The sequence below is a fragment of the Beta vulgaris genome, chromosome 6 (assembly GCF_026745355.1).
Source record: "Beta vulgaris subsp. vulgaris cultivar EL10 chromosome 6, EL10.2, whole genome shotgun sequence".
Lineage (NCBI taxonomy): Eukaryota > Viridiplantae > Streptophyta > Magnoliopsida > Caryophyllales > Amaranthaceae > Beta > Beta vulgaris.
Window position 1 is genome coordinate 3,219,232 of NC_079207.1, and position 25,305 is coordinate 3,244,536.

Genomic DNA, 25,305 nt, shown 5'->3' on the forward strand with positions numbered 1-25,305 from the left:
TAGTTTTTAAGAGATGTCTCTTTCCATCTTTTTTGGTGTACCTTTTGACCCCTTTAGCATTAGATGAGGTGGGAAAAAGGTGAAAAAGTAGTACTTTTGTGTGGAAAGATAGAAACAAATATAATGGTATTACTTTTTGGTGAAAAATGAGAGAAACAAATATAACCGTATTACTTTTTAGTGGGCCAAGTCTCCTAATAAAAAAAAAAAGTAAAAACAATATAGCAAGTAAAAAAAAGCAACTATCTAAGGAAATGTGGCGAGTGTGGGTGGGTGGGTGGGTGCGGGTGTTTTTGCGTGTGTGTGGGTGTGGGTGTTTTTGCGTGTGGGTGGGTGGGTGTGTGTGTGTGCGTGCAAGTGTGTGTTTGGGTGGGGGTGTGCCTGTGTGCATGTATGGGTGGGTGGGTGGGTGGGTGTCGTGCGTGCGCACACATGTGGATGTGGGGGTATGGGTCGGGTGTGTGTCTGTCTTGTGTAGGTGTCCCTGACCTCCCCTCTAGATTTTTATCCAAATGGACGGAAAATTAACTCTCCCCTTTGTCTCCAGATCCGTTTATCCGTACACATCATAAAAATTCCATTGCCACATTTGTCACTAAATAGGAGCGTTTTGCGCATACATATAGTATAGAAGTATAGAGAGATAGAGCATAAGCGCGAAGAATGAGGATTGAGAAAATGAGATAACAAGTGCTGATGCTCAAGCGCATTCGCTTTCATCCGATGTCTACCCTGATATGTTCACAAAATTGTTCTCTCAATCACATTCACACAATGTAATGATCCACTTGAGAAGTTGGTCTCCAATAAAACTAAGTAATCCTGTACACGACATAAATCGTCAGCAAGTCGTACAACGAGATATGAGCAAAGAAACAAGAAAACCTGACTTTGCCAAACTATTGATTTGTGAGATTCTACGGTTGATCAATGCATTAGAGACTTGCATCAGTCAAGCACATAAATTCGAGAGGCAATATCCTGAACCAGCCAATCAAATCCCTCGAGCAGCCCCTCTCCAGTGTATGCACTACAACCCACAATTTTCCAGTGCCGTGTCTTATCCATGGCATCCAAGTTGAGCACCTAACAAAAATAATATGCACTCATGTCATATAGACAGGAAAAGAGATAATGTCATCAAAATTCTTATTGTTCACTATTGTAATTCAACAGGCAGGAAATCCAGAGGCAATATGTGATTATTAGAGTAGAAGAGGGATCAACAGAACAGAGGGTGGTTGTCTCTTGTGTTTGTTTTCTCCATCGTGTGTGTTTGTTGGGGGAAGAAAAAGGGGGGGGGGGGGGGTTAGTAACCACGATTCTCAGAAGAACAAATCCACCAACTGAAAAGTATGCAAGGACAAAAACAAAACAAAACTTACTGTTCATCTCTTGTCCTAGTCAATGGTCATAAAAGATAAATCCTTCATTACTTTTTCAATCCTTTACAGCCCATTTCATAGATGGTAACATATGGTGATAATAGTAACGAATTCATATAGTTTTACATAGAAAGTCTTATGTCAAAATTTTCCACCACCAAACTTGTGATTTTCTTTATAAAATTTCATGACCACTTTAGAGGTGGTATTGAGTGAGAATAAAAACTAGTGAAGAAATTCACTTGTCTGTTTTACATTTGATTTATTTACCATTATCATTACCATTATTTAGTACCGGCTACTTGCAAATCCATGTAATTAACAAGATTATTGAGAGAATTTTAATATGTTTTAAAGGCCATGTAGGCTACAAATCTCCACATCTATATAACCTAGCAAGAGAGAGCACTGGCTCTGGGAAACTGCTTAAATCAAAGAAGCAAAACTAAATTTGAGCAAACAAAAGAACACATTTCACAGTTTCAATCTTCTAGGCAAAGGGAACCTTACTTTGGCAACATCACCAGGAGAAAGAGCACCCTGTATATCCTGCTTGTTTGCAAATATCAACAAAGATGCTCCCGATAGCCTCTGCATGAGAGCACACAGTTGCTCAGTAAATCCAGGAATCTCGGGTTTCTAATAGGCTACTTGGGACCAAAGATGACCATGGCGCAAGCCTCCACTAGTTTGAGGGGAGCCTCATATCTGTGGGGACTTAAGCTGTCTTCAACACACAAGTTTTCTTAAGGTTAACAGGAGTCTGAGAAATGATGGCAAGAAGTTTAAATCATGTTGTGATGCTGCTTTCCTCTTACATTATTTTCATCACAATTGTTGCAAACTGAAATTTATCACTTCACAGAAGCGATCACAAAAAAAAAAAAAAAGCTACCATGCGTCCACATAATATACTTTTGCATTCCATAGGAGCAAAAACATTTCGGGTGTGCACCTCTGTTAGCCATATGATATTAAAAGACGAAAAGAGTTGATAGCATGTCAAGGATGTGTATAGGAAATACTGCAAGTGGTCAGATATTCAAGGGATATCAACTACCCCATCAAAGAAAAGGGATATCAACTACTAGAAAAAGCCAAAGCTATCCAAGAATTGAAGTGTTGTACAATTAATTGTTATCATGGATCCCTGCCTAATTATATTAATCATATTCATCATTTCAACTCGAGTATGCTTGCCTGACAAAGATATTGATATGACGCATGGGCCCTTCAAATACACCAAATCAGCTGGGAACGAAAATCCACACTATACCCAGTTGTCTCAAAATCGAAGAAACATGCCTCCTGACACCTCTTGAAGAGTATAGTTCATAAATTACAAGAGAGCAGTCCTAATAGTTGGCATCCAAAGTAACTATACAAGTATACATAATGGACAATATCAGAGATTAGAGAAAGTGAGAATTTTTAAAATTTACACAATACACACAGCTTGGCAACATTTTTAGGCACGCATTTGATAATGATTTGTAGATAGGGTGTGAACATAATCTGAAATAATAGTAATTTATCTACTTACAATCATCATTCCATGGTGACTGCAGCACATTGGAAAGGGATTTCTAACACATTCTGCATACAAGCACATTAGTGATTGATGATATGAGTGCGACACACATCAATAAAGCTACATTGTAGCCAAAGGTTTAATACATGAAAACCCAGTTGCATCTCTTTGGACAGGTCAGAAATAAAACTTAAGGAAATTACTTATTATCTTTATATTACCTATTTACATCTTGATTACTTATATCCAGTTCATTTTTTCTTTTTTTCCAGCAACATATACATACACAAAATGCAATGATAGGGATGAAAAGATATTTGCCAAACTCTCAAAACAAAAATCTTATCTACCAGGAAAGTAACCATCTCACTTCCCCCAATGCCTCTAACGAAGCTCATACCGAGTAAGGCTTTTTAATAAAACTAAATTTGACCTATACAAATACAATTGCAAAAAGTTAGCCACACCCATACACAACAAGAGATAACTGAGTGACTACTACTCTAAGGAAGACAAGGCAGAGATAGTTCACTGAGACACTTCTTATTATCCATTATGTTGAAAAATTACCCATTAAAGGCTCTTTCAGCTTTGTCATAGATATATGCCAGCACCATATGGAGAAGGACTCGAGGCAGATGAACAATACCTCTTCTTTCAGGAGATTATGCAGCTCATCCCTGCAATCATCCAATCGTCTAATATCTGAACTGTCAACTACCCAAATCAAACCATCTGTCTGCTCAAAGTAGTTTCTCCAGTACGCCCTTATTGTTTTTTGGCCTCCCACATCCCATATATTGAGAGCATACCTGCCAAATTTGTGTCAAAGAAACTTTAATGGAGTGAGTACCCACTCTTCACGTAAAACTGTAAGTTACAAAAAACCTTCATCAGAGAGGAAAAAGACCTAATCTCCTCAAAACCCAAGCCACCAATACAAACAAAGGCACATACCAGCAGCAATGTAATCCCAAATCCCAACTACACAACAAATATGGTGAAGAAGTTACACTACAGAGTCTAACAGTGCTGATATTTGTTGATTTTGATTACTCATTACTTTAATCTAAAGTGTTTAGGTCTCACAAAAGTCAGGAACCAGCTACATTGGTGTGGCTCTTCATTTTATCTCATGTTACTATCAGAACCTTGACACTCCTACACAAATATGGACCTTTTGACAATTCAATTCAAGCCAACACACAATTAAACACGTAATTCCCATGTTCGAGACAAGTACCTGAGTCCGAGTAACATAGGGCACTACTTAAGGTAAAAACTAGAAATAAAGAATCAAGTAACAACCACATATAGGATAAATCAAAATTAATAGGAAGAATACGAGTAAAAAAAAATACCCAATTACAAAAACAGCATCAATAAAACAAATTCCAAAAGTAAAGCACTAGAATCCAGGTTTTTTTTTTTTTTTGAGCTTCAGATTGTTCTAAAAACAAAAGAAAAATTAGAAATAAAGAATCAAGTAACAACCACATATAGGATCAATCAAAATTAATAGGAAGAATATGAGTAAAAAAAATACCCAATTACAAAAACAGCATCAATAACAAATTCCAAAAGTAAAGCACTAGAATCCTTTTTTTTTTTAGCTTCAGATTGTTCTAAAAACAAAAGAAAAATTAGAGAAATAATAATAAGAATTAGAAATTAATTGTTCATACAAAAAAAAAGAATAAGAAATATACTTTTGATAAGCAATGGTCTTAATATTGAAACCCAATGTAGGACTGATAACGCTAGTGTCTTCACCATTGATTTTGAGAACAATGGTTGTTTTTCCAGAATTATCGAGCCCCCTGCAAATTAATTTCAATTAGTTTTCCTTACATTTTAAATTGCAGTTAAATAAACAAAAAGAGAATGAGATAGAAAGATCATTTCGCATACACCATGAGAATTCGCATCTCTTTCTCTTTCCTCTTGATTTTGCGAATAATGCTGAGAAGACCCATTTCTTTAACTTTTCAATGAATATTGAATTGCTGCTGTTGATGGAATTATTGACAGTCTTGCGTTTTGTTCTACCTAATTGATCGATCTGAAAAATGGATTGTTAAGGTTTGAAGGAGAACTCGAAAATTCGGATTCTGTAATTTACAGCACTTCTCTTGAGAGTTCACCCTTCAGTTTCATTGCTCAGATGTCTACATACATACAGAAAGAAAACCATACTTACCTTAAATATGAAAGACTTTAAAAAAAAATAAAAAATAAGATGAAGTCTCTTACAAAGAAAGATTTCTCCTTACAAGGGGTGAGACTCGATCTCTTAACCTCTAAGATTGAAGGTGATACCGATATCACTAGGCTATCATTTGCTGTTCATAAAAGGCTAAATTATGTAAATGTAGACCAATATTAATGAACGTGTACCAACCAGTCAACCACAGACATATATATTCATTTAACTTGTTATTTATGTATATCTGTTCATTTGGCTTATTATACATATACATATGTTCATTTGGCTTGTTATCAATGTACATATGCATACCATGCTTAATGTACTAGCGTGTGCACCATCTAAGTTTTGGGAGTAAAATAGAGTTGGGAAAAAAAAATGTAGCATCATAAAGTAACCAAATTGCACCGGAACATCTTGTAGCATAAAATGCTAAAAATTAATTTGTCACTTTGATTATTTCAAACCTAATTATCTACTTTTTTTAAGGTAAGATAAGAGATGTAACAAGGAGACCTTACGCACTAGAAAAACCACTAATTTATCGTTACAAGAATGTGGTGTAAAGTAGAACTATTTACTATTATAATCTTCATTTAAGTAAGGAGAGTTAACTAAGTGTTCAATATTGGAGATCAATCGGTTGACTTTATTAGGTTCTTTATAGATATGCTTGATATTCCATGAGATAAACGGTTGAAGAAGAGTTTGAAAGTCTTTGATGATGTATGTAATTTGCTAAGAAGGGTCCTAAATGTTTTTTACTGCATTAATTACTAGAAGGTTGTCACCTTCAATTTGTCGATGCTAAATACCTTCCTTGATTACAAGTATTAGTGTATTACAATACCTTGTTGGAGAGTTATGGCTTCTGCTATGTAGACTTGGGTGCAGCCGAGATTGTAGGCACAGGCTTGACGATAGCAACTGTGGTGATCTTAGATAATGACACCCACTGCATTGGAGGCACGATGAACATCAAAGTTGAATTTGTGAAAGAAATGTGAAGGTGGATCTCACAACACAAGGGTAGGGTGCTTCAACAGTTGATGAAGAGGAGAAATGGAGGCAAAGAAATGTGAACTTGTTGCGATCTTATGGAGGTTTTAAGAATCCACTTATTAAAGTAGAATTGGGCTTTGTGATTTAATTTGGTGCTATTGAAAATGATGTCATTTCGTTCTTTCCAGATGCTCCATAGTTTTTTTGTTATAACATTTTATAAATTTCAGCAAAATATTCATAAATAAAATTTGGTCAAGAAAGATATAAAGGTTAGATTTATTTGGTTTTACATATAAATGTATACACTTGATAAGTTGATAATATAACTTCAGTTAAATTTTTCTAAATATACTACTTTTTCTGTTTCTAAATAAGTGCAACACTTCTTGTTTTCACATTTGCCAATACATTATTTTAACCGTTAATATCTTCAATTATCAATAAGTAAAAATTATAAAAAGTTGATATTAAAAAAATTCACATTCAGACGAATCTAACAAGATCCCACATGACTATGTTTTTCCTAAAATGTAAATCACCAAAGCTAATTAAAGTTTAAACTGTGAATAGTAAATACTATGCAAATGTTGCACTTATTTTGAAACGGAGGAAGTATTAGTTATACTCTATGAATAATATTAGCCCTTAACTTATCTAAAATTCTCAAACTTATCTGAAAGAAAATTTTTAAACTAAATTACTTATTTGAAAATAAGGTGAGAAGAAAGTCTCATCAACAGAAGAAATTGATCTCATTTCTCAGTTTAAGTTATAGCATAATGATGAGTACAGCTCCCATGTCCAGATGAATCACAAAACAATGACAATTCGACCTCAAGAGCAGGTACGCAAAAACAGATCGTCAGCTAATATTCTGATGGCGAAGAAGAAAAAATAACTCTACTTTACATCTCAAACTAAAAAGAATTACACTATTTCTCACGGCCAATACAATTCAGCAACTGATTGGGAGACCTAAAAACTAGTATAGCATTCCTTGGCACATTACGAAATTGCAAGCGATAACCCTAAAGATTACGCAGTAATGTTTACTACAAAACTTTTATCATACTTCATATGACAGACTGGAGTAATAGCAATACAAGACAGTCAAGATAAAGATGTACCCTAATTACAAAGCCTAGGAGCCTTGAGAAGATGTATACTCCTAACAAACCCTCTACCGGTTTCACCAACGCCTTTCAAGATATCAATGACATTGTTGCTATCTTCCTCTCGATCTCGTTTCTGCAATCAGAGTTACAGTAAGGGGATCAAGAAAGGAGCAGACAGTTGTACAAATATTGCAGCATTATCACTAATATGCTTAAACCACACCTTTGAGGCAAATTTATTCCATGTTATGCCAATAGCATCACCGCCCAAAGAATCATACCATAAATTGAATGCGTTGGGGAATCCGCCCTGTACAGATAGAAAGGGAGGTCGGAAACCAACAAAAAAAAAAAACAAGAACAAGTGAAAAGAGAAGTATGGCTATTTAGCTAAACTTTAGTTAGCTACTCCCTCCGTTTTCTTTTAATGGCTATATTTTTCTTGAATGGTTGTTTCTTTTTAATTGGTACATTTTTCCTTAAATGGTTGTTTCTTTTGAATTGCTACATTCTCCTTAGACGGTTGTTTCTTTTTAATTGCTAAATAGTTTAAACTTTCATTATTTGGAGTACTTGGCCCACCAAAAAGTAAGAAAGTCTTTTTTGTTCACTTTTTCCACCATAAAGTACTCTTTTTTCACCTTTTCCCCTTATTTCACATTAAATGGGTCAAAAGGTATCATCCAAATTTTTTGAAAATGGCATTGCCTGAAATGTGCAAACACAATGTAGCAATTAAATAACATAGATGGAGTAGATTTTAATAGGACAATTTTTCACTCCATGTAGGGCCCGAAACTATATTATATCTTGCTTAACAATTTTCTCTAAATTTCAAAACAGGCACACTTACCTGCAGATCCACAAGATAACATTGTAGAGGATCAAAGTCCACCATTAACTTCGTCTTCCATACATCCAAGCTTCCCTTCACATCCTTGGGCCTCAAGATGGGTGAGAAATCTTTACTAGAATTTCCACAGGCCACAAAAGTGCCTATGAATTCGTTTATCATTAGACTTGATGGAGGGCAGATGAAATGAAGCATAGATTATAGTGAGTAGAAAAGAATTGAAGGAATTACTGGATACCTTGATCAACCTCGGATGGGAAAAGGAGACGTTGCGGATATGCCAATCTGTCTCGGTGCAGAAGAACTACTGCATCATAGTTGTTTAAAGGAGTCCGGAAAAGACGCTGTGATAAAGCAAAGAACGTGGACAATTCATGAATATGAGGTTGTAGGATGTATGATATCATCAAACTATGTTTATTTTTTTCTCACCTCCCAACCAAGGGAATCGTATTGATCTTGCTCTATTAGTCTTGTCAACAGATCAGCACTGCTCCGAGCATAGGCAACCAACCTTTTCAGCTCCTATAGATCAAAGTAGCATCAATAGATATAAACAAGAATTAAGAATCGTCGAACAAAATATTTAGGACAATCATTTTCGTTTGGGAAATGGAGGGAAATTAACGGTTGAATTGAAAGAAAATAGACCTTTTGTTAATGCAAAACAAACTAGTAGCTGGATACTAGAGATCACCGATTCTAAATCATGCTTGTAACTGTAAGAGCACATTCACTGAGATACTCACCGGAGAATTTGGTGAAGAGGCAGTCCATGCTTCAGAATCCTTATCATAAGTTGTAGCCAAGAATATTGAAGGGCTTACTTCACCAGCACTTCCTTCATGAGATTTTCTACTTGACAAAAAATTCTCCTGCAAGCAAGGTGGGGTAACAAATCCATGGTTACTGGTGAAGAACTCTTTTAGGTTTAACACAGTAACTAACATAAAATAATTTTCAACCAATACATTGATCTCTTTCATGTTATCAGCAGTCAAGTCACCATTTATATCAACGATCAATGGAGAAAATTTCCAATCATACTCAGATAACAATCTCAAGAACCTGAAAAAAAAAGAAAAGAAATGTCAAATAAAAAGCGTAATAGAGAAGACACAGCACAGTTGATCGAAAAAGTAAAAGGAAGCATAATTATAAAATAGAATAAGTATAATATACATGATATGAGAGTTGCGAAATGACGACACTCTTTTAAAGGTTCTATACTTTTGGACTTTATCTTCATAATGATGCTATGCTATTTTTGGTACTCCAGAAAAACAAGAGTTGATCAACTTGTATGTAATTACTCAGCGTATAAAATCTGCTTATAGTAAAGTTCACATAGGTTTCAGGACTTCTTTCATCACGCAGATTTTCTTTTTGCAATTTTGAACTCTACAGCAAATGACTAACTAATAAATTCATTCTGAACATTCCATCACAATGCTGGTAAGTTCAATTTTTATGACACTAAGCTATGTCTGAGGAAACATATCAACAAGTATACTAGCAAACTTTTATGGAAGGCCACATTATGCTGGACCACCCAGCACACTGGTGCATAGGTGATCTGCATTAGGGACTGCGAAATTTGTAGTTACTCGTGACTATTTCATCAGCTGAACCTGAATTTCATGCTTCTGACTTCTGAGAACTACATGGATTATGGAACGAAAACATACAGATGACATCAACCTTCCACTTCTGTTATACATGAAGAATTTCTTCTCATCACCTTACTTTCACTTAATTTAGGAACAATAAGTCCAGAAAAGTTACTTCCGCAGCTAATAAGTTCAGATTAGTTGATATCAGCGCCATAAGTTAAATAATTAAAGTAAGATCTACGGCCAATAAGTTCAGCGTCAATAAGGGCTATCCAAGTTCAGGTCATAACTACAATAAGTTTTATTAAGTTAAGGAAAATTGGCTCTAGGAAAGTGAGTCCAGGGCTATAAGTTATGTAATAATTAGGTGAAGAGAACACACCGTAGGTAGCCTTAAAAGTAGGAATAGGGCAAGATGGCAACCCCCAACCCTTAAAAAAAAGAAACACAAAAGGACAGGAAGAGAGAAATTAAAGGTTCCAAACTCAAATTTGATACCAAGGACTAAGGAGAAGTAATAGCTTATCAGATTGTTAGAGATACTGCTGGCAAACTATAAAAATTGACTACATTAACCTTTACAACTTACAGGCTATTTGTTTTTTAGATTCAGAATTAAAGAATGAGAAATATAAGTACACTTAATTATCACCATTCCTTCTCTAATTTGTAATTGGAATAGTTTAAGAATAAATAACATATACTTCACTAAAAGACCCTTTTTAATGTCCTCCCTCTCTTTACCTAGAATGTAATTTGTACCTGAACTATTCCGATTACAAATTAGACAAGGGAATGGGAATAATTGAGTGTACTCCCATTCACCAACTACCGCTCCCATTTCTCACTCTTTTAACTCCTATTCCCACTTGCCTAATGCAGAGGCATCTAAAATGAAAAATATCATTAATAGACAGTGAAACCAAGCCAAAAGCATGATCATACCACACATCCACATCAAGGCACTCTCAAAATTACACTAACATGGACTAAGTTTTGAGAGGTGAGATTCAGATCATAGGAAGACTTGTCACCTTATAAACAATGTGGTTACTTGCTCATGTAATTTCGTCTTCACCGTTCAGCACCAAGATTAAACAGTAAAGGAAGAGGATCAACTCAGTCACTTGTAACAAACCTTAATACTAAAGAGAGCCCAATGAGTGGACACTTTCTCCCTCAAAAGATATCGACGACCTGAGCTAGTAACAACTAACAACCCATGACAAGAGGCTCGTCTGATCATTTTCCTTTCCTTTGTCAAATATAGGAAGAAGAGGAAACAAGACGAAAGTAAAGTTTCAACGGCAGGGAAGGGGGAAGAAAGACAAACCATAAGGACACAAAGATCTTAATAAACAAAGAGCAGACATCAGAAGAAACTTATAGAAGCTGATGTTTTAGCTCCTATGCATAATGTGCAGCATTATCGGACTTAAATCTTTACTCTGGCATAGTCAAGAATTTTCACTATTGTGCCACTGTAACATTATATTCATTGGATTTTCAACAAAACATGATAAATCAAATCAATTAACAGGAATTAAGCAGACATATGTTCCAACATCATAAACACAAAGTACTACTAATAATCCCAGAGGTTCTGTTCAAGGTTTAAAAAAACAGCCTTCATAAGAATACAGAAACAAACCTCAGAAACCCCGTAATTCTCGAGTTAGGAGCAAAATAAGGTGAGGGATTCAGAAACAATTGAGCTACCAAGAGTTCAATAGTCTCATTTCCCAAGCAAGCTGAAAAAAGGTGTGAAGCAGCCCATCGTTTCGCAAGCCTTCACAAAGTGGTGCACATTAGATTCTCGCTTTCAAGATCAAACAATAGAGATGCAAGTTAGAAATATACCTGACCACTGGACCATAAAAGGGATACCGCCCCTGCAATCCATTAATCATGCTTGAATGCTGACTTCGCATGAAAAGTTTCCTATCTATTGAAGATACTCGCTTGACTTGAAGCCCTGCACACATCAATTGCCGAGCATCCTTAAAACCAGAATCCTTTTTAGTGAATCAAAGTTAAAGAAAAGATGCTTGGCACTTACCCTGCCCTTTCACCAAACTCAGGCCCCTCTCATGTAAAATTTTAATCCGAAAAGCATATCCAGAAAGCAATACATCAACATCATCTTCAGTAGCAATGCAGCTCACACCCACCTTACTTTGAAGACTGCCAAAAAGAAAGATTAACCATCAAAAAAGATAGACAATGTTATAAAAGTACAATATTTACATCCTTTCTTACCTTTCTCCAATCTTTAGAAGGAATGCAGATTTAGTTTTTTCAGTGGCCACTTCATCCATTGGCCAATTTCCTGATCCTTCCAACTGACATTAACATTTAAAAAGATGCATAATCAAGCAAAAGACACATTAAAATCAACTATTAGAAGGTCATTACCTAATTGATCAGAAAGCAAAGTTAAAAGCAAGATTACAAGTCAAAGGCTAATCTTTAGATATACTACCTGAATTAAAACTTCCACTGGCTGAACACAGGTTGCCACTGATCTTGATATAAAGCCTTTTTCTCCAGCCAGAGGGTGAGGCTCGGGAGGGAAAACAGAAGTAAGCCTGAAAGCTGCAGTCGTTCGTAAGAATAAGAATATGATACAGTACATTATACACACAACCACAACCCCCAAAAAATAATCTAAATTTTAAAAATGCAGGATGAACAACCAAACTAAGCCGAATTATAATCAAAGGAGCAACATGAGAATTATAAAGATGTGAGAAGAACCACCAAAGTACCAAAAGGACCCCCCAAAAAAAATCTTGTATTCCTTGTAACAATTGTAAAGTCCATATTACACGGACAAGATGGCATTCCCCTGAAACACTCACATGAATCCCATTCTCTTCCACCACCTCTACCCGGCAACATGATCCTACAGACCCAATTGCAGAAAGACTAACAGTATGCTCAACACAACAGAGATGGGAAAATTGATGAAATTGCAGAATGAGTCAAGAGCGGAAAAGAGTTATCTATTCATTTCTGTTAACAGTCAAAGTAGAGAAGTACGAACAGAAGGAAATACTTTAGAGGTAAAGGAAACCTGAGTCTAAGGGTTGAACGCTAGATACCCTCAAGGGAATGTCATCCAAAAGGCGCAAGTGCTTAGCTAAAACTTCATATGCTTCTAGCAAGCCTCCACTGGATGATATAGGATCTGCAAGATTGAAAGGCACCAAACTTCATAAAGGAAAAATGGGTAAGAAAGGGTTAAGTGGAACTAGAAACTATTTCTAAAGGTCAAGTTAAAGCCAAAAGTGAGATACCTGCACCATTATGACAGAGTGAAAAATCCAGCTGATCTGCACTGACAACTACACTTTCTACCGACAGAGAAAGATGACGTGATAATACATGCTCAATAATTCTTTTCACAATAAGATGCTTCTCCCACTGCTTGTATTCCCACACTGTTCAATAGGATTGACAAAAGAATGATTGAATACGCTTGACATATTTGAACCTAATAGTCATTACCAACAACCAACAGAGCACATCATGACTTACCAACACATTCTCCAATGGTGCCATCACTAAATCTCCTGAACTCCGACTTTTCACCCCAAAACTTCCGAAACTTGGCAACCTAATTGAAAATATATCAGTCATTAAAACAGTTATGAAACCAACACTGAAAATAAAAATCGAAGTGACTGATTATTTACCTCCTCCTTGTGCTCAGGATTAGGACCTTTATCAACCAATCTAAGAGCTTTTTCCGTGGAGCTGATAGTCACACCAATCAGTAATGGTTCTTCATCAAGTGATGAGAACCCCTGCAAGAGAAAATAAAAGGCAAAAGAAAAATCGATAGATAAATTGATAACGGAACAAGCACAATTAATAGGTTACTTGTAGAAAGGAAAAAACAGATCAAAGGCCTGGAATCCTCACATTTTCAACACGACAATTGCTGGACCAGTTTCGCCAGATGACACGGATGAACTTTGCTCTGTCATTCAAACCCTGGCACAAAAGAGAATGCACCTTCTCCTCATACAATCTCCAACATTCATCGTCCATGCAAAACCCTGATGCACACACGCCACTATTTCCCTTCAACTTCAACCTAATATACCACGAAAACACAGAGTTACAGTCTTGTACACCTTAACAGCAAAACACTCCCCACATACGAGCTAAAGGCAGGCAATATGTAACCATATCAAACTCATCCCCTACTGAAATTACAAGAAATCATATATAATTATTTAAGAAAGAAAAGGTTGTTAATAAGTAATACTAAGTTCATAAAGAGGCATCCAGAGATAAGGCTAATTACACTACATGCTTCTATCATTAAAGTAAGGTATCTGACATTAAAGCATAGGTGCACAATACTTGTCGTCGACAGAAATTTAGCATCATTAAGCTCACTTTCCCTGTTCATCTTTCTCACATTGACACAGTACATAAAATCACTTCATTAGAAAACATACTCCCTGCAATATCAATTCTCAAATGACATAGATGATAATAATAACAATAGTACTTGATCTAATTTAGTGTTTCCAGGGATCAAATATATAAGCACCACTAACAGTTTAAATTAGTATTCCTAAGTGCAGTCCTAATATAGAAACATACCCCAGTCAGCACTCAGCAGTGTATTAGACCAAACCTCAATTTACCTTCTTCAAAATAGTATTTTGAACTACATTGAAAAAACAAGGCATTATTTAACTTTGGACTTGGTAGAAGCATAATTCAACTTTTTCCCATTAATAAATTCACTTGGTTAGACCCTTCAGCACCAGCCAACCCACCCCTTTAAAAATTGTAATTCATACGTAAAGTTATAGGCATCGGGAAACCAATAAACTACATATTACCAGATAGATGATTGTCAAATGGCTCAAAAGAGACGACGGATTATTAGTGTGCCAAAAAATTCAATAGACAAGTCAAACATCAAAATTAATTGTAAAAAAACCGTCTTTCGTTCATGTAAGATAATCCAAAACGCATCTTGTTGAGGAATGTGTATTTAAGAAATGCCTGCTGCGAAGACAAATTCATGTTTAGACCGATGCCCAAACAGCTTATCCCAATCTCATTTTGGTCTAACAAAGCAATACACAAATGAAACCCATGTCTCAACAAATCAAAGCAGAGAAGCTAGAATTGTTTTTAGTCAAAAGGGAGATTGTTCAAGTAGGGCCAAAAAATTGCAACAAGAAAAAACATTGTACACCTAATCAAAGGCTGTCAATGTTCTGTGAGATGCTGCTGCCAAATGAACTTATTTACCAGCTTTAATATGCTCTTCAAAAATATTGTTTAGATCCATGGCTTGATCTGCTCTCTGAGTACCAAACACTGCCTAAGAATTTCCAAACATGAAGTTGACCAGATGAGTGTTACTCCGACACCTTCATTTACCTCAAAAACAGCGTGTCGTGCCATGTCCGACACGACACTTTACTTGGATACTTCATTTGAAACTAAAAACTTGACTTTTTCCTACAAAATAGTCGAGTCGGACACTTGGACACCCGTATCCGAGTAGACACTCAATCCGTGTCTGAGTAACATGGGACCAGATCATCTAAAGACTGACTGATGATGCACCTACTTTGTTCTAAGAGCTAGAATGAGATGGGAAACTACTGAGTGAAAGGGCTTTGGTCCTTGCCCAGAAAACAGTGGAAGAACGAAGAAATATTATTTCGAAAACAAACTATAGCACGAAATATCATGTATGTACAGCTACTTTAGATTTAATTCAAGCACTTACCTGACACAATAGTCATATTTGGCAGCAAAATCAGATTTAGTCAGAAAAACTTCTTCAAATCCATTATCTTGACATTTTCTAATACAGTCAAGTGTCAAAGCAGCCTCCGCTTGTAGCTGACATACCAAAACAAAATCTATTGACAAAGAAGGATAACTGCCAGAAATTCAAAAACCACATGTAGACGAAAACAACCAGAATACCTCAAGAAAGCTGCTCTTTGATATCCGGAATGCCAAATTGAAATTTGCAGAATTGTCACATATGACAGCTGGAAATGACCGCAAACATTGCCTTCTTTCCTTCAACTCCTAAATCAACAGACAAAGTTCAAAAAAAAATTAACATTTGCATCAGAAAATAATCCCTGCGATCTAGAAAATCAGGAATAACCAGTTAAAGACTAGCATCTAAAATCCTCAAAATGTCACAAGGAAACATATCTAATTTAAATTATTTAAAATAATTATAGGTGTTGATTCTTCCAATTCTCTAATTATTGGTTAATCTGCTCAACCTATAGTATTCGGCAAAGTTGCCTTACAATATAATAAGGTTTATCTATTTGAAAATTTTCATTAATTACACCATTTCTGTAGCATGTTTGGTCGTTTTGAATGTATAGCAATTTGAAAATTCTATATAGTTTAAAGGAGCAGCATCAAATATTCATGCTTCAGGGGTTCCAAAAGAAAGCAGTTCCACCACCTCCGGCAAAAAAAAAAATCTAAATTTGATGCTCGTAAGATGGTCTAATATTAAAAGCATCACCTCTTTTGGAATATGTTGGTTCCCTTGGGGCTTAAAAACTAAGCCTTTCTCCCATGATTTAGAATTAGCTGCCAACAAGACAAGCATGTTAAACTTATCTCATAGAATATCACAAGCAATAAAAATAGACCAGACCATAGCAAAGAAGACGCTGAAGCCAAGCTAGCACATTTCATAGCTCCTAAATCATTGATCTAACCAACTTTTGATGTTTATCTACAATGGGAATTTATAAATATATAAACCGAAAGACCCTATTAAAAATTCCTATATTATATCACCCTATGTTAGAAATAGTCCTAGAAACTGATATTGACTCCATGGCTTAAGCCATATTCAACCTTGAGATGTAAAACTTGTCAGATAAACTTAAAAAGATCCGTAAACAACCTTGAGACAGGAAACAGTATTAAAAGTCTCCCTTTACCATGCTACCTAAGGATTTCCAACATTGAAATATAAAAGCACTAAGTCAAAGGGAATCCGTTTCAATTTTAATTCTCACATAAGAGAAGCAGCATACCAATGAAGTCTAAAGTGACACGAAAAATTTGCATCGCATTCATCGACTTGTTAAAGTGTCCGCCAACCCTATTCGCCGCAAGATAGGAAATTATGACAGCCATTAGGTAACCATTAAGACAATCATAGCTGTATATTGAACTTCTTTGGCGCGCCCAAACCTACAAAAACAGACCAAATTGTTCAACTACAAAGCTATTTAACCATTAGGAGAAAAAGCAAATGACCTTTCAATTTCGCACCTTCATCAAAACCAAAGCTTTCCCAAGTTCCTCCCAATCATGAAAATTTTCTTTAATTAATTCTGCAAACTCCTTAATGAACATGTCTTCCAAAATGCTGCTATTATATTTGGGTGTGGGTAATGGACCACCTTCTGATGACCAAGAAACAAAGTTATTCCCTCTAGACTGAAAAACAAGTAATGGTACCCAGCAATGTCAATAGTAAGGGACTGAAATTTCTTCTGACCTTGATTCAGTGCCCGCACATTATTCCGCTTTGCATTCAGCTTAGGGATGCTGAATAATGACGTAGCAGTAGGAATTATTCTTATACAAAATCCAGGAAGACTGGCATCTTCAAGAGCTAAATGGCCAAAAGTACTTGAGCGTCAGAAAATATAAATAGCCAGAAGTACTCAAGCGTCAGAAAATAAATCAGCAAAAATTGCACCACATTCAAGAGTATGAAAGCCTAGATCTGATACTCAAGATGAAAGGCATTCGAGAAGAAGGAAAAAAATATAGTGAGCAGCCATTAAAGGCTTACAGACCTGGATATATGGCCAAAATTGGTTTACGAGCCTCGTTCTGCAGACAGGACCATTTAATCTCGTGTACCAGTGCAGAAGACTCTAGGTATTTCTTAATAATACAAAGATAGAGGAATCTTTTAGCATGATACCGATGATTTAAGTAGTCTTTCTCATGAAAACATTCCTGCCAAGATAAAGAGAATTTTACTCATTAATTCCACCTTTCCTTCAAGTAACTATGACAATTGACAGGGATCCAAGAAGCATGCATAGCCCAGCTCATTAAGGTAAAATCCGACTTTAGCAACCATCAATAAATTCAGAACTGATACTGAAAGTAGCCGAACACAGAACTTCAATATTAACCACTAACTTCTTGCAAGATAAAAAAGAACCCACTTTAAGTGACCACAAAACTTCATCATCTTGAAATAACAAATTCATATAATTATGTACAAGATGTGAAAAAAGAGGTGAAAATGACCACTTTATGAAGCACCCACTTCAAAAGTACTAATTAAGAGTAATGTGTCAAAGTAACAAGAGTTCTGAACTTATCATATAGCAGCAAGTGACTTATTAGAATTATAAACTAAGTGATGCATACAGAAAATCACAATCTAAAATATTCTCACTAAAAAAAACAACTTCCACTCCTCATTTCTGTGGTCCTGTTTTGCGAAGAGCTTTTAGCTATCAGGCCAGTTTGGTAAGGAGAGATTTGCCCAAAGTATAGAGGCCTGAGTTTATCTAAAACTTGTAAAAATATTATAAAAGACACCTAACAAAACTCAGGTCAGTTTCCCTACATGCCAATTTATACAGTCAGTTAGATTTTACCATCTTTTACAAACTATGTAACCCACCGGCCGGTTATCCCATATTCGCCAAAAAAGGCCATTACAACAACGCCAAAGCCTTAATCATAACAGGATGGAGTCAACCACATGATATATGTTAAGCCACCAGTTCTGTCAAGTATTATGCGCCCTTGCAGACCTAATTTCTTCGCATAAGGCCATTAACTATAACTAATTACATGATTGCATCAGCTGTCAACTTCATAGGTATCTGGTAAAAATAGTCGTTGGTATATTCGAAATCCTAAAAGTCGCATTAAAAAGTCAATTAATCTGCTAGTATATAAACTTTTCGCTTAATATATCATTTGTCTTCAAAGTAAAATTATCCATTTGCATTCCAATTTCCAGCATAGATGATTCATGATCATAAACAGTTTTGAGTTTTAACCAATTACAAATGAAATTCAAACTGTATCAATATTACTAAAATTTCAACCCTAAATATTCCACTATCAGCTAATTACATACTTGATATAAATAGAAAGATACCTTAGGCAACTGCATTAAAAGATCAACATTAACATCCGGTTTAACAATGCAACCAATCGAATAACTTCCACCAATTTCGACGAATTTCGGCGTCTTGAATTTGAAATCCACCTTATCAGCACCAATATCTCTCACAAATCCTGGAGCTTCATCCGCAGTTACCTAAATTTTAAAAGAGGGTTTTAGGGTTTTAGAGTTTTAGGGTTTAAGGATTTAGTAGTGTGAGACATATTAAAAAAAGTAAGAGAGAGATATACCTGGAAATCTTGAGGAATATTGGAGATGACATTTTTAATCGAAGAAATAGTTTTATCAATGAGTTTAGTAGCTGAAGGTGAAAGCTCTAATTTCACCTCCTTTATCAGCTCACTCACTCTGTATCCTAGTGGCTCAACCGCCATTATCACCGGAGGTAACGGTAACGGTAACGGTGACAGTGACGGTGGAGGTGACGGTGGCGGTGACGGTGACGGTGGTGACGGTGGCGACGGCGGTGGTAGGGAGTGTGAAATTAAGTTGCAGGGTAAAGAGAGGCGGGAGAAAGAGTATGTTGGGTTTTCTGAGGTTTTTAAGGAAAGGGAAAGAAGAAAGTGAGAAGAGAGAGCCCATCTTTAAGGCCCGTAATGATCTGGGCGTAGAAGAGTTCGGGAGTTCAATTATGTGGGTTTTAAACTTTACTGGCCCATTGGGCTAATACAATGTAAAATGTTTATTAATTGTGGGGGAGAGATTTATGGTCTATATTCTATAGGGTTGTTGTCTTAACTTTATTTTTCTTAATTTTTCTGAACTAGTCTGTTTAAACTTTTTTTATTTTTATGAACTTTTCTTATCTTTTATGAACTTTTCATGATTATTTTTAAAATTTTATTATTAATTTTTCTTAATTATGTTTTTGGCATCTTTAAACATTCAAGCATATTTTTTTTTATGTTTAATAACTATATTCAACTTTTACGCGGTCTTTCCATCTTAAGTTTACCTTTTGATTATCTCTAATTAAGTTAGGGTTATATGTTTGTTTTTTTCGATTGAGTTTCAACCTATTTGTGCTTGTTAAATAGGTTACTTATGATACATGTTACAATGTCCCACCCCCACCTCGCCTTCCTTGGTTGTTTTAGAAGAAGGGACATTGTAACACGTATCATAAGTAACCTACTAAACAAGTCAAAAACATGTTAAAACTCAATAAAAGTAAACAGGCATACAAGCCTAACTCAATCAGGGATAATCAAAAACATAATTAAGAAAAATTAATAATAAAATTATTATTATTGTTGTTGTTATTATTATTATTGTTGTTGTTGTTGTTGTTGGTGGTGGTGGTGGTGGTGGTGGTGGTGTTGCTCAATTCATAAGAATATTATTATTATGCATATTATTAGTATTAGTATTAGTATCCTCTCAAAAAAATAGTATTAGTATAACTATTATTATTATTATCACTATCATTAATGTCATTTATTATTATCATTATCAATGATGAGAAAAATATTGCTCTACTTATAATTATAAATTATATTCAATTCAGTTCAGTTCAGATCATGATCAGCTTAAACAACTTCATTTCAGTTTAGTTCATACAAATTCATTTCAATTCATTTCAATTCAAATTTATTCAGTCAAAAAAACAAAGCTTAATGATTACTTTGATTAGTTTTGGTCTAGATTAAATTTATTAATATCACAAGAAACAAAATCATTCTTTCCGAGGAGGCAGTTGCTCAAAAGTCAAAACAATACTTCATAGAGGGAGAAAATTGTTATAGTTGCGCTTAGGTTAGAAAATTTTCATGGTAAAATTTGTAAGAAAATATAATTAGTAACTTTGAAGCAAGAATAACCTTTTTTCTAATTGAGAGGTAATTGATAGAGCATAAAACTATTCCTGGGGTCTCAACCATCAGCTTAAGCTTTTGGTTGAGTTGGTCCCTTGACATAGTATCAAGAGCCAGCGTTGGGTTCGAATCTCATCCACCCCCTTTCGCAGTGGAATATTTAGCGCCAGATATGAGGGAGACCTGTGCTGCATCCACACTTCAAGCCCAAAGGGCTCTTGCGTGAAGAGGCGTGATAGAGTATAAATCTATTCTTGGGACATCAACCATCAACTTAACCTTTTGGTTGAGTTGGTCCCTTGACAGTAGTTCTATTTTTAACAAATTTGTAATGTCTCGCAATAAAGTGTTATTAAGAGTTATTGCTCAAGACTTTCTCCAATTCCATAAAAGAACAAATTTTATCATTTTCCCATTTATAATAGATCAAAAGTGAAGAGAAGCAAACTTACTACCCTGCACATGTTAGACAACATCATGCATTAAAACCACTGTTCTATCCATGTGAATATAAAAGCTTGCATAGCTTCTCTTTTGGATCAATATTGAATGCTCTTAAACATGATAAATTTAATACACTGGTTGTTAAATAGAAACAATTTGATAGTAGTAAAAATAGCATCTTCCGAAATTTGATCCATAATTCCAGATGAGTGTTAATACCAATTTCATTTTTGAGAAAGCAGGGCAAGAGACAACGTCTTATACCCGTGAATCACATATAGGAACAAAGTTGTCCTTTCTTATTTTGGACTACTTTGGTTTGGGGTAAGCAATACATTACCCCTCGAATAATTTTAGGGATCCAAACTCAATCTTGTAAATTTTTTTCAAGAACATATTCAATTAAGAGCCTAACTAATTTTAGAAAGTCAATAACTTTAGAGTCCCTACTCATAATAAATGTCTAATGGTTTTATATGCGAATATGTTGTGTTTATACGTGGTGGGACGACCCGTATTATACTTCCTTTGGCTCTAATGAGTTGTTCCATATAATTTATTGGGTTGAAGCTCATCGAGTTTTAGAATGACACTAGCTTTATAAGCACCGTACAGAGATTAATTTGAGTAAAACCACTACTTTTGAAAATAAAGTGTGTTGAGTAGGTTAATAGTTAATCAAGGTCCAAAGATTGGAAGCCAACAAAATATGCATATCTTCTGAAAGAAAATTAACCGATACTCACGGGAATTTTCTACTCTCCGAAGCAAATCTTGTCAAAATCCTAGCCGCCCTCCTCTCTCTTTTCTCTCTCAAACCCTAGCCTCCCCTATCCTTTTTTCACCAATTAGGGGCTGCGATGGATGATTTCATCCATGGTAAGCCCCTTTTTCCCTTTTATTTTCAGTTTTTAGTTTATTTATTTCTTGTTTTATTAAATAAAATAGTATCTCTTTATAAGAATTTCTCAAATCCTGTTATGGGGTTTTTAGTCTCTATTGTGGAGTTCTCCTTCTCCCCTATGGGAGTTGTGAGTATGGCTCTTTTGTCTTCAGTTAGGAGAAATTGTTCTCATTGTTTGAAGTTCAACACTAAACATGAAGGTATTGGAATCTCATATGCGGTCAACATGGCTAAATCAAGAATGTTCTTCCCAAACTATGTCATAATGATAATCTTCCTAATCAATAGCTGCTTGATTCAGCAAATACAAGGGATCTACGCTGTATTGCTCGATCTGGTTCATTGTAGTTTCTTGGAAGATGAATTTGATGTAGCCTCTTTGATTGGATTTTGTTTTTCTTTAATACCTATTATAGATGTCGTTTTGCCTTCAATTAATGAAAATTTCCTTTGAAAAAAACAAGGTAGAAACAAATCAATGAAAAACATGCAGCCAAAATAAACGAAAAGCAAATTAACCAATAATACTCATGGGAGTTTCTACTCTCCTTGGATACCATCATAGAAAAACAACAAACTTCCTTGGGCCTAAAAGAAGCCCAAGACAATTGAGAGTTTAAGCATATACAAAGTTGGTACGAATCCATCCTAAAACTAATTGGTGATAAGTGGAATAACCGGCCTACTAATATATAAGTTAGTTATACTCTATTTAATTCTTCCATGTGGGACTACTACTTTCTAACTCACCTTTGGGTGGAGATGGCAATAGGCCCTAGACCCGACTCAATCCCGCTAGGACCCAACCCATTTATAAGGTCTTGGGTCTAAAAATTTTAGACCCAATGGATCCGGGTCGGATTGGGGTCCCCAAAAGGCATGAGTGAGGTCCGGGTCCGCATATGCTGACCCAGACCCATTTACATATTAGAAATATTTTTTTTACCTAAACTCTATGGTTTAAAGAGTTGTAATTTAGTGAACTCGTTAGTCTTGTAACTCCATTTGAGACTTGTAACTTTGTAAATTGTAACATTTTAAAATCTTATGAGTTAGTTTTTAAAATTTTGTTTAAATAATGTTTTTAACCATGGATATATGACTTGTTTATATTAGGGCGAAATTTTTTAATTACATATATTTAAAAATGTAATGAAAACTTAAAACTAAGAAGAACTCATTTAAGATCCGTGGACCAGTTAGACCCAGCAGATCTGGGTCTGAAAAATCTAGACCCAATGGATCTTGGTCTGTAATATATAATAAACGGGTCTGGGTCCAGGTGGACTCGATCCAGACCTTCCCCATGGCCTACATGTGGGTTATACTCTTAACACTTTCCCTCACATGTGAGGACATCTAATCTTACAATCTGGATAGGGTACAACATCATCGTTGGGTCCTCTTAGCACTTCCAACACGAGGTCAATTGGTTCCCTTATAGAGGCGATCAGAATTTCATTGGGTTTACTTTCCCCAAATAGATCTTTAACACCATCCATCTTGCATATTATAATGGGTCAAGATTGTCCGCTCAGATACCATGTTTAATATAGGGTATGGGCCGTATCCATCACAAGGAGATAAAGTCCACTTCACAAGACGAACGAGGTTCTACCCTAAAATCATATGGTAATATGGGGAGTAGCCCCTTTGTATCATAAAGTCAACTAAACTCTCTTCTTTTATCAATGTAGGACACTCACATGTGTTGTGCGCCATACATCATAGCTTCAACATTCCCTGTCACATGTGAGGTCCCTTTTTCATTTGGCCCGAAATAAATTAACAGTTCCAATTGTGAACATGGCGCTGATACAATGACAAACTTTATTGGACCTAATATAGGCGTGAAGACTCTCCCCCATACAATCATGATAACAAATCACCGACGAAACTCCGACAAGAAAATCTTTCCTCTAACAGGGTCGGTTACCACAACACCGACGTTGATAAATCCATGGAACATTCTAGAATTACTTAGTAGACCACAATTCCTTGTTAAATTGACCAATAACAGCAACAACTTTAGACGTAAGTTGATAAAAAGAACATGAGATTGAGTTTCGACGTTGAAGTTATCCAATCTAAGATCCTAAAAAGTTACTGCTCTAATTCCACATTCACCTTTAATTAGTAGTCTCTTCCATGTCGTCTCAACTCCACAACCAAGAGCTATTACCGTGCCTAAGCCTATGAAAATCCCGTCATTGATGTTAATTACTAAGTAGAGTAAGGGGGAGAGGATGGAGAAGATAGAGAGAGATAGAGAGGAAGTACCAGTAACGAACGACAACACGACGATGTCACGAGAAAGAAAGAGAATGTGAGGTTGTTGAAGAAGAGAGGAAGTGATTGAAACAGAGGCGAGAAGGTAGAAAACGATGCCATTGGAGATTTCACTCCCTCTCCCCAAAATCCCTGTGGAAATGCGCAAAAGATATCAACTCTTCAGCGAAGAAGCCGTCTTTTTCGTTGTCGATCACAGTTTTCCCAGTCATACCTAAAGAATCCATCGACGAGAAGTACTTGGTTGTTGAGATGGAGTGGGTTTAATGGGTGTTGGTGGGCGAGGGTGGAGATGGGGTGGTGTCGTGGTGAGATACTGGGTTTTGGATGGGAAAAGAGAGAAAAAAAAAAAGAAATTAATTTTTTTTAAAAAAAAACCTTAATTACCTACTGAACAAGTTACAAGTCATTTGACTTATCAAAAGATTATGTGATATCAAAGTTAACTTATTCTAAAAAGATAATCAAATGGTTAGCTTATTTATTTTTAACGGACAATGCAAATATTGGTTTGTTTCTGACAATTTCTCCTTCTGTCAATTCCAATAATATAACATTTTTGCCTTATTAAACAATCTCGAACAAAGCCCAAGCCCAATAAAAAATTGAAAATATTAAATCACCTTGATCAATTGAATATAGAAGATAAAAGAGATCGATCTTACTAGTAATCCTTAATTTTTAATGGTTAAATATATGTTCTCTTGATGCCATCATACTTTACAAAAGTGTCAAAAAACAATAGGACAAAGAAACAGGAAGAATCCAAACCTAAGATTAAATACCTTGAATCATAAGTAGACTTAAGGAAGTTGGTGGCCAAAGCAGCAGTCCCAAAGTGTAAAATTGAAAGCCCCGACCAAATTGTTTAAATGCTTTACCTCTTCTGTGGGCATGGAATCTCCTAAGCCGTAGGTCATATTATACATAATAATAATAATAATTTA

General features: G+C 35.6%; 2 protein-coding genes across 8 annotated transcripts; both read right to left on the reverse strand.

Moving 5' to 3' along the window:
- Positions 1 to 664: 664 nt before the first annotated feature.
- On the reverse strand, positions 665 to 5,117 carry LOC104895029 (ADP-ribosylation factor-like protein 2). 6 transcript variants are annotated; one of them, XR_008970050.1, is made up of 7 exons: positions 4,828 to 5,117; positions 4,626 to 4,736; positions 3,487 to 3,728; positions 2,929 to 2,981; positions 2,586 to 2,702; positions 1,896 to 1,976; positions 1,031 to 1,086 (listed from the first exon to the last, which is right to left on the reverse strand). XR_008970050.1 is itself a non-coding variant. In XM_048646189.2 (6 exons), exons 1-6 carry the CDS (start codon positions 4,890 to 4,892, stop codon positions 949 to 951), a joined length of 690 nt encoding a protein of 229 aa, XP_048502146.1. In that variant the 5' UTR covers positions 4,893 to 5,114; the 3' UTR covers positions 665 to 948. The 6 variants fall into 6 exon arrangements, 5 of the variants coding, with proteins under 5 accessions (XP_048502146.1, XP_010679727.1, XP_019105610.1 ...); XM_048646189.2 differs by lacking the exon at positions 2,586 to 2,702 and having other exon boundaries at positions 665 to 1,086; positions 4,828 to 5,114; XM_010681425.4 differs by lacking the exons at positions 2,586 to 2,702; positions 2,929 to 2,981 and having other exon boundaries at positions 665 to 1,086; positions 3,566 to 3,728; positions 4,828 to 5,109.
- A 1,808-nt stretch (positions 5,118 to 6,925) lies between these two features.
- Positions 6,926 to 19,469, reverse strand: LOC104895030 (uncharacterized). 2 transcript variants are annotated; one of them, XM_010681427.4, is made up of 26 exons: positions 19,138 to 19,469; positions 18,881 to 19,042; positions 17,547 to 17,712; positions 17,243 to 17,359; positions 17,014 to 17,144; positions 16,773 to 16,932; positions 16,250 to 16,317; positions 15,682 to 15,789; positions 15,479 to 15,594; positions 13,636 to 13,810; positions 13,407 to 13,517; positions 13,249 to 13,327; positions 13,008 to 13,151; positions 12,785 to 12,898; positions 12,191 to 12,303; positions 11,968 to 12,050; positions 11,768 to 11,892; positions 11,569 to 11,683; positions 11,360 to 11,497; positions 9,067 to 9,163; positions 8,845 to 8,970; positions 8,528 to 8,620; positions 8,334 to 8,439; positions 8,096 to 8,238; positions 7,466 to 7,552; positions 6,926 to 7,375 (listed from the first exon to the last, which is right to left on the reverse strand). In XM_010681427.4, exons 1-26 carry the CDS (start codon positions 19,279 to 19,281, stop codon positions 7,256 to 7,258), a joined length of 3,141 nt encoding a protein of 1,046 aa, XP_010679729.1. In that variant the 5' UTR covers positions 19,282 to 19,469; the 3' UTR covers positions 6,926 to 7,255. The 2 variants fall into 2 exon arrangements, with proteins under 2 accessions (XP_010679729.1, XP_010679728.1); XM_010681426.4 differs by having other exon boundaries at positions 17,014 to 17,147.
- Positions 19,470 to 25,305: the final 5,836 nt, after the last annotated feature.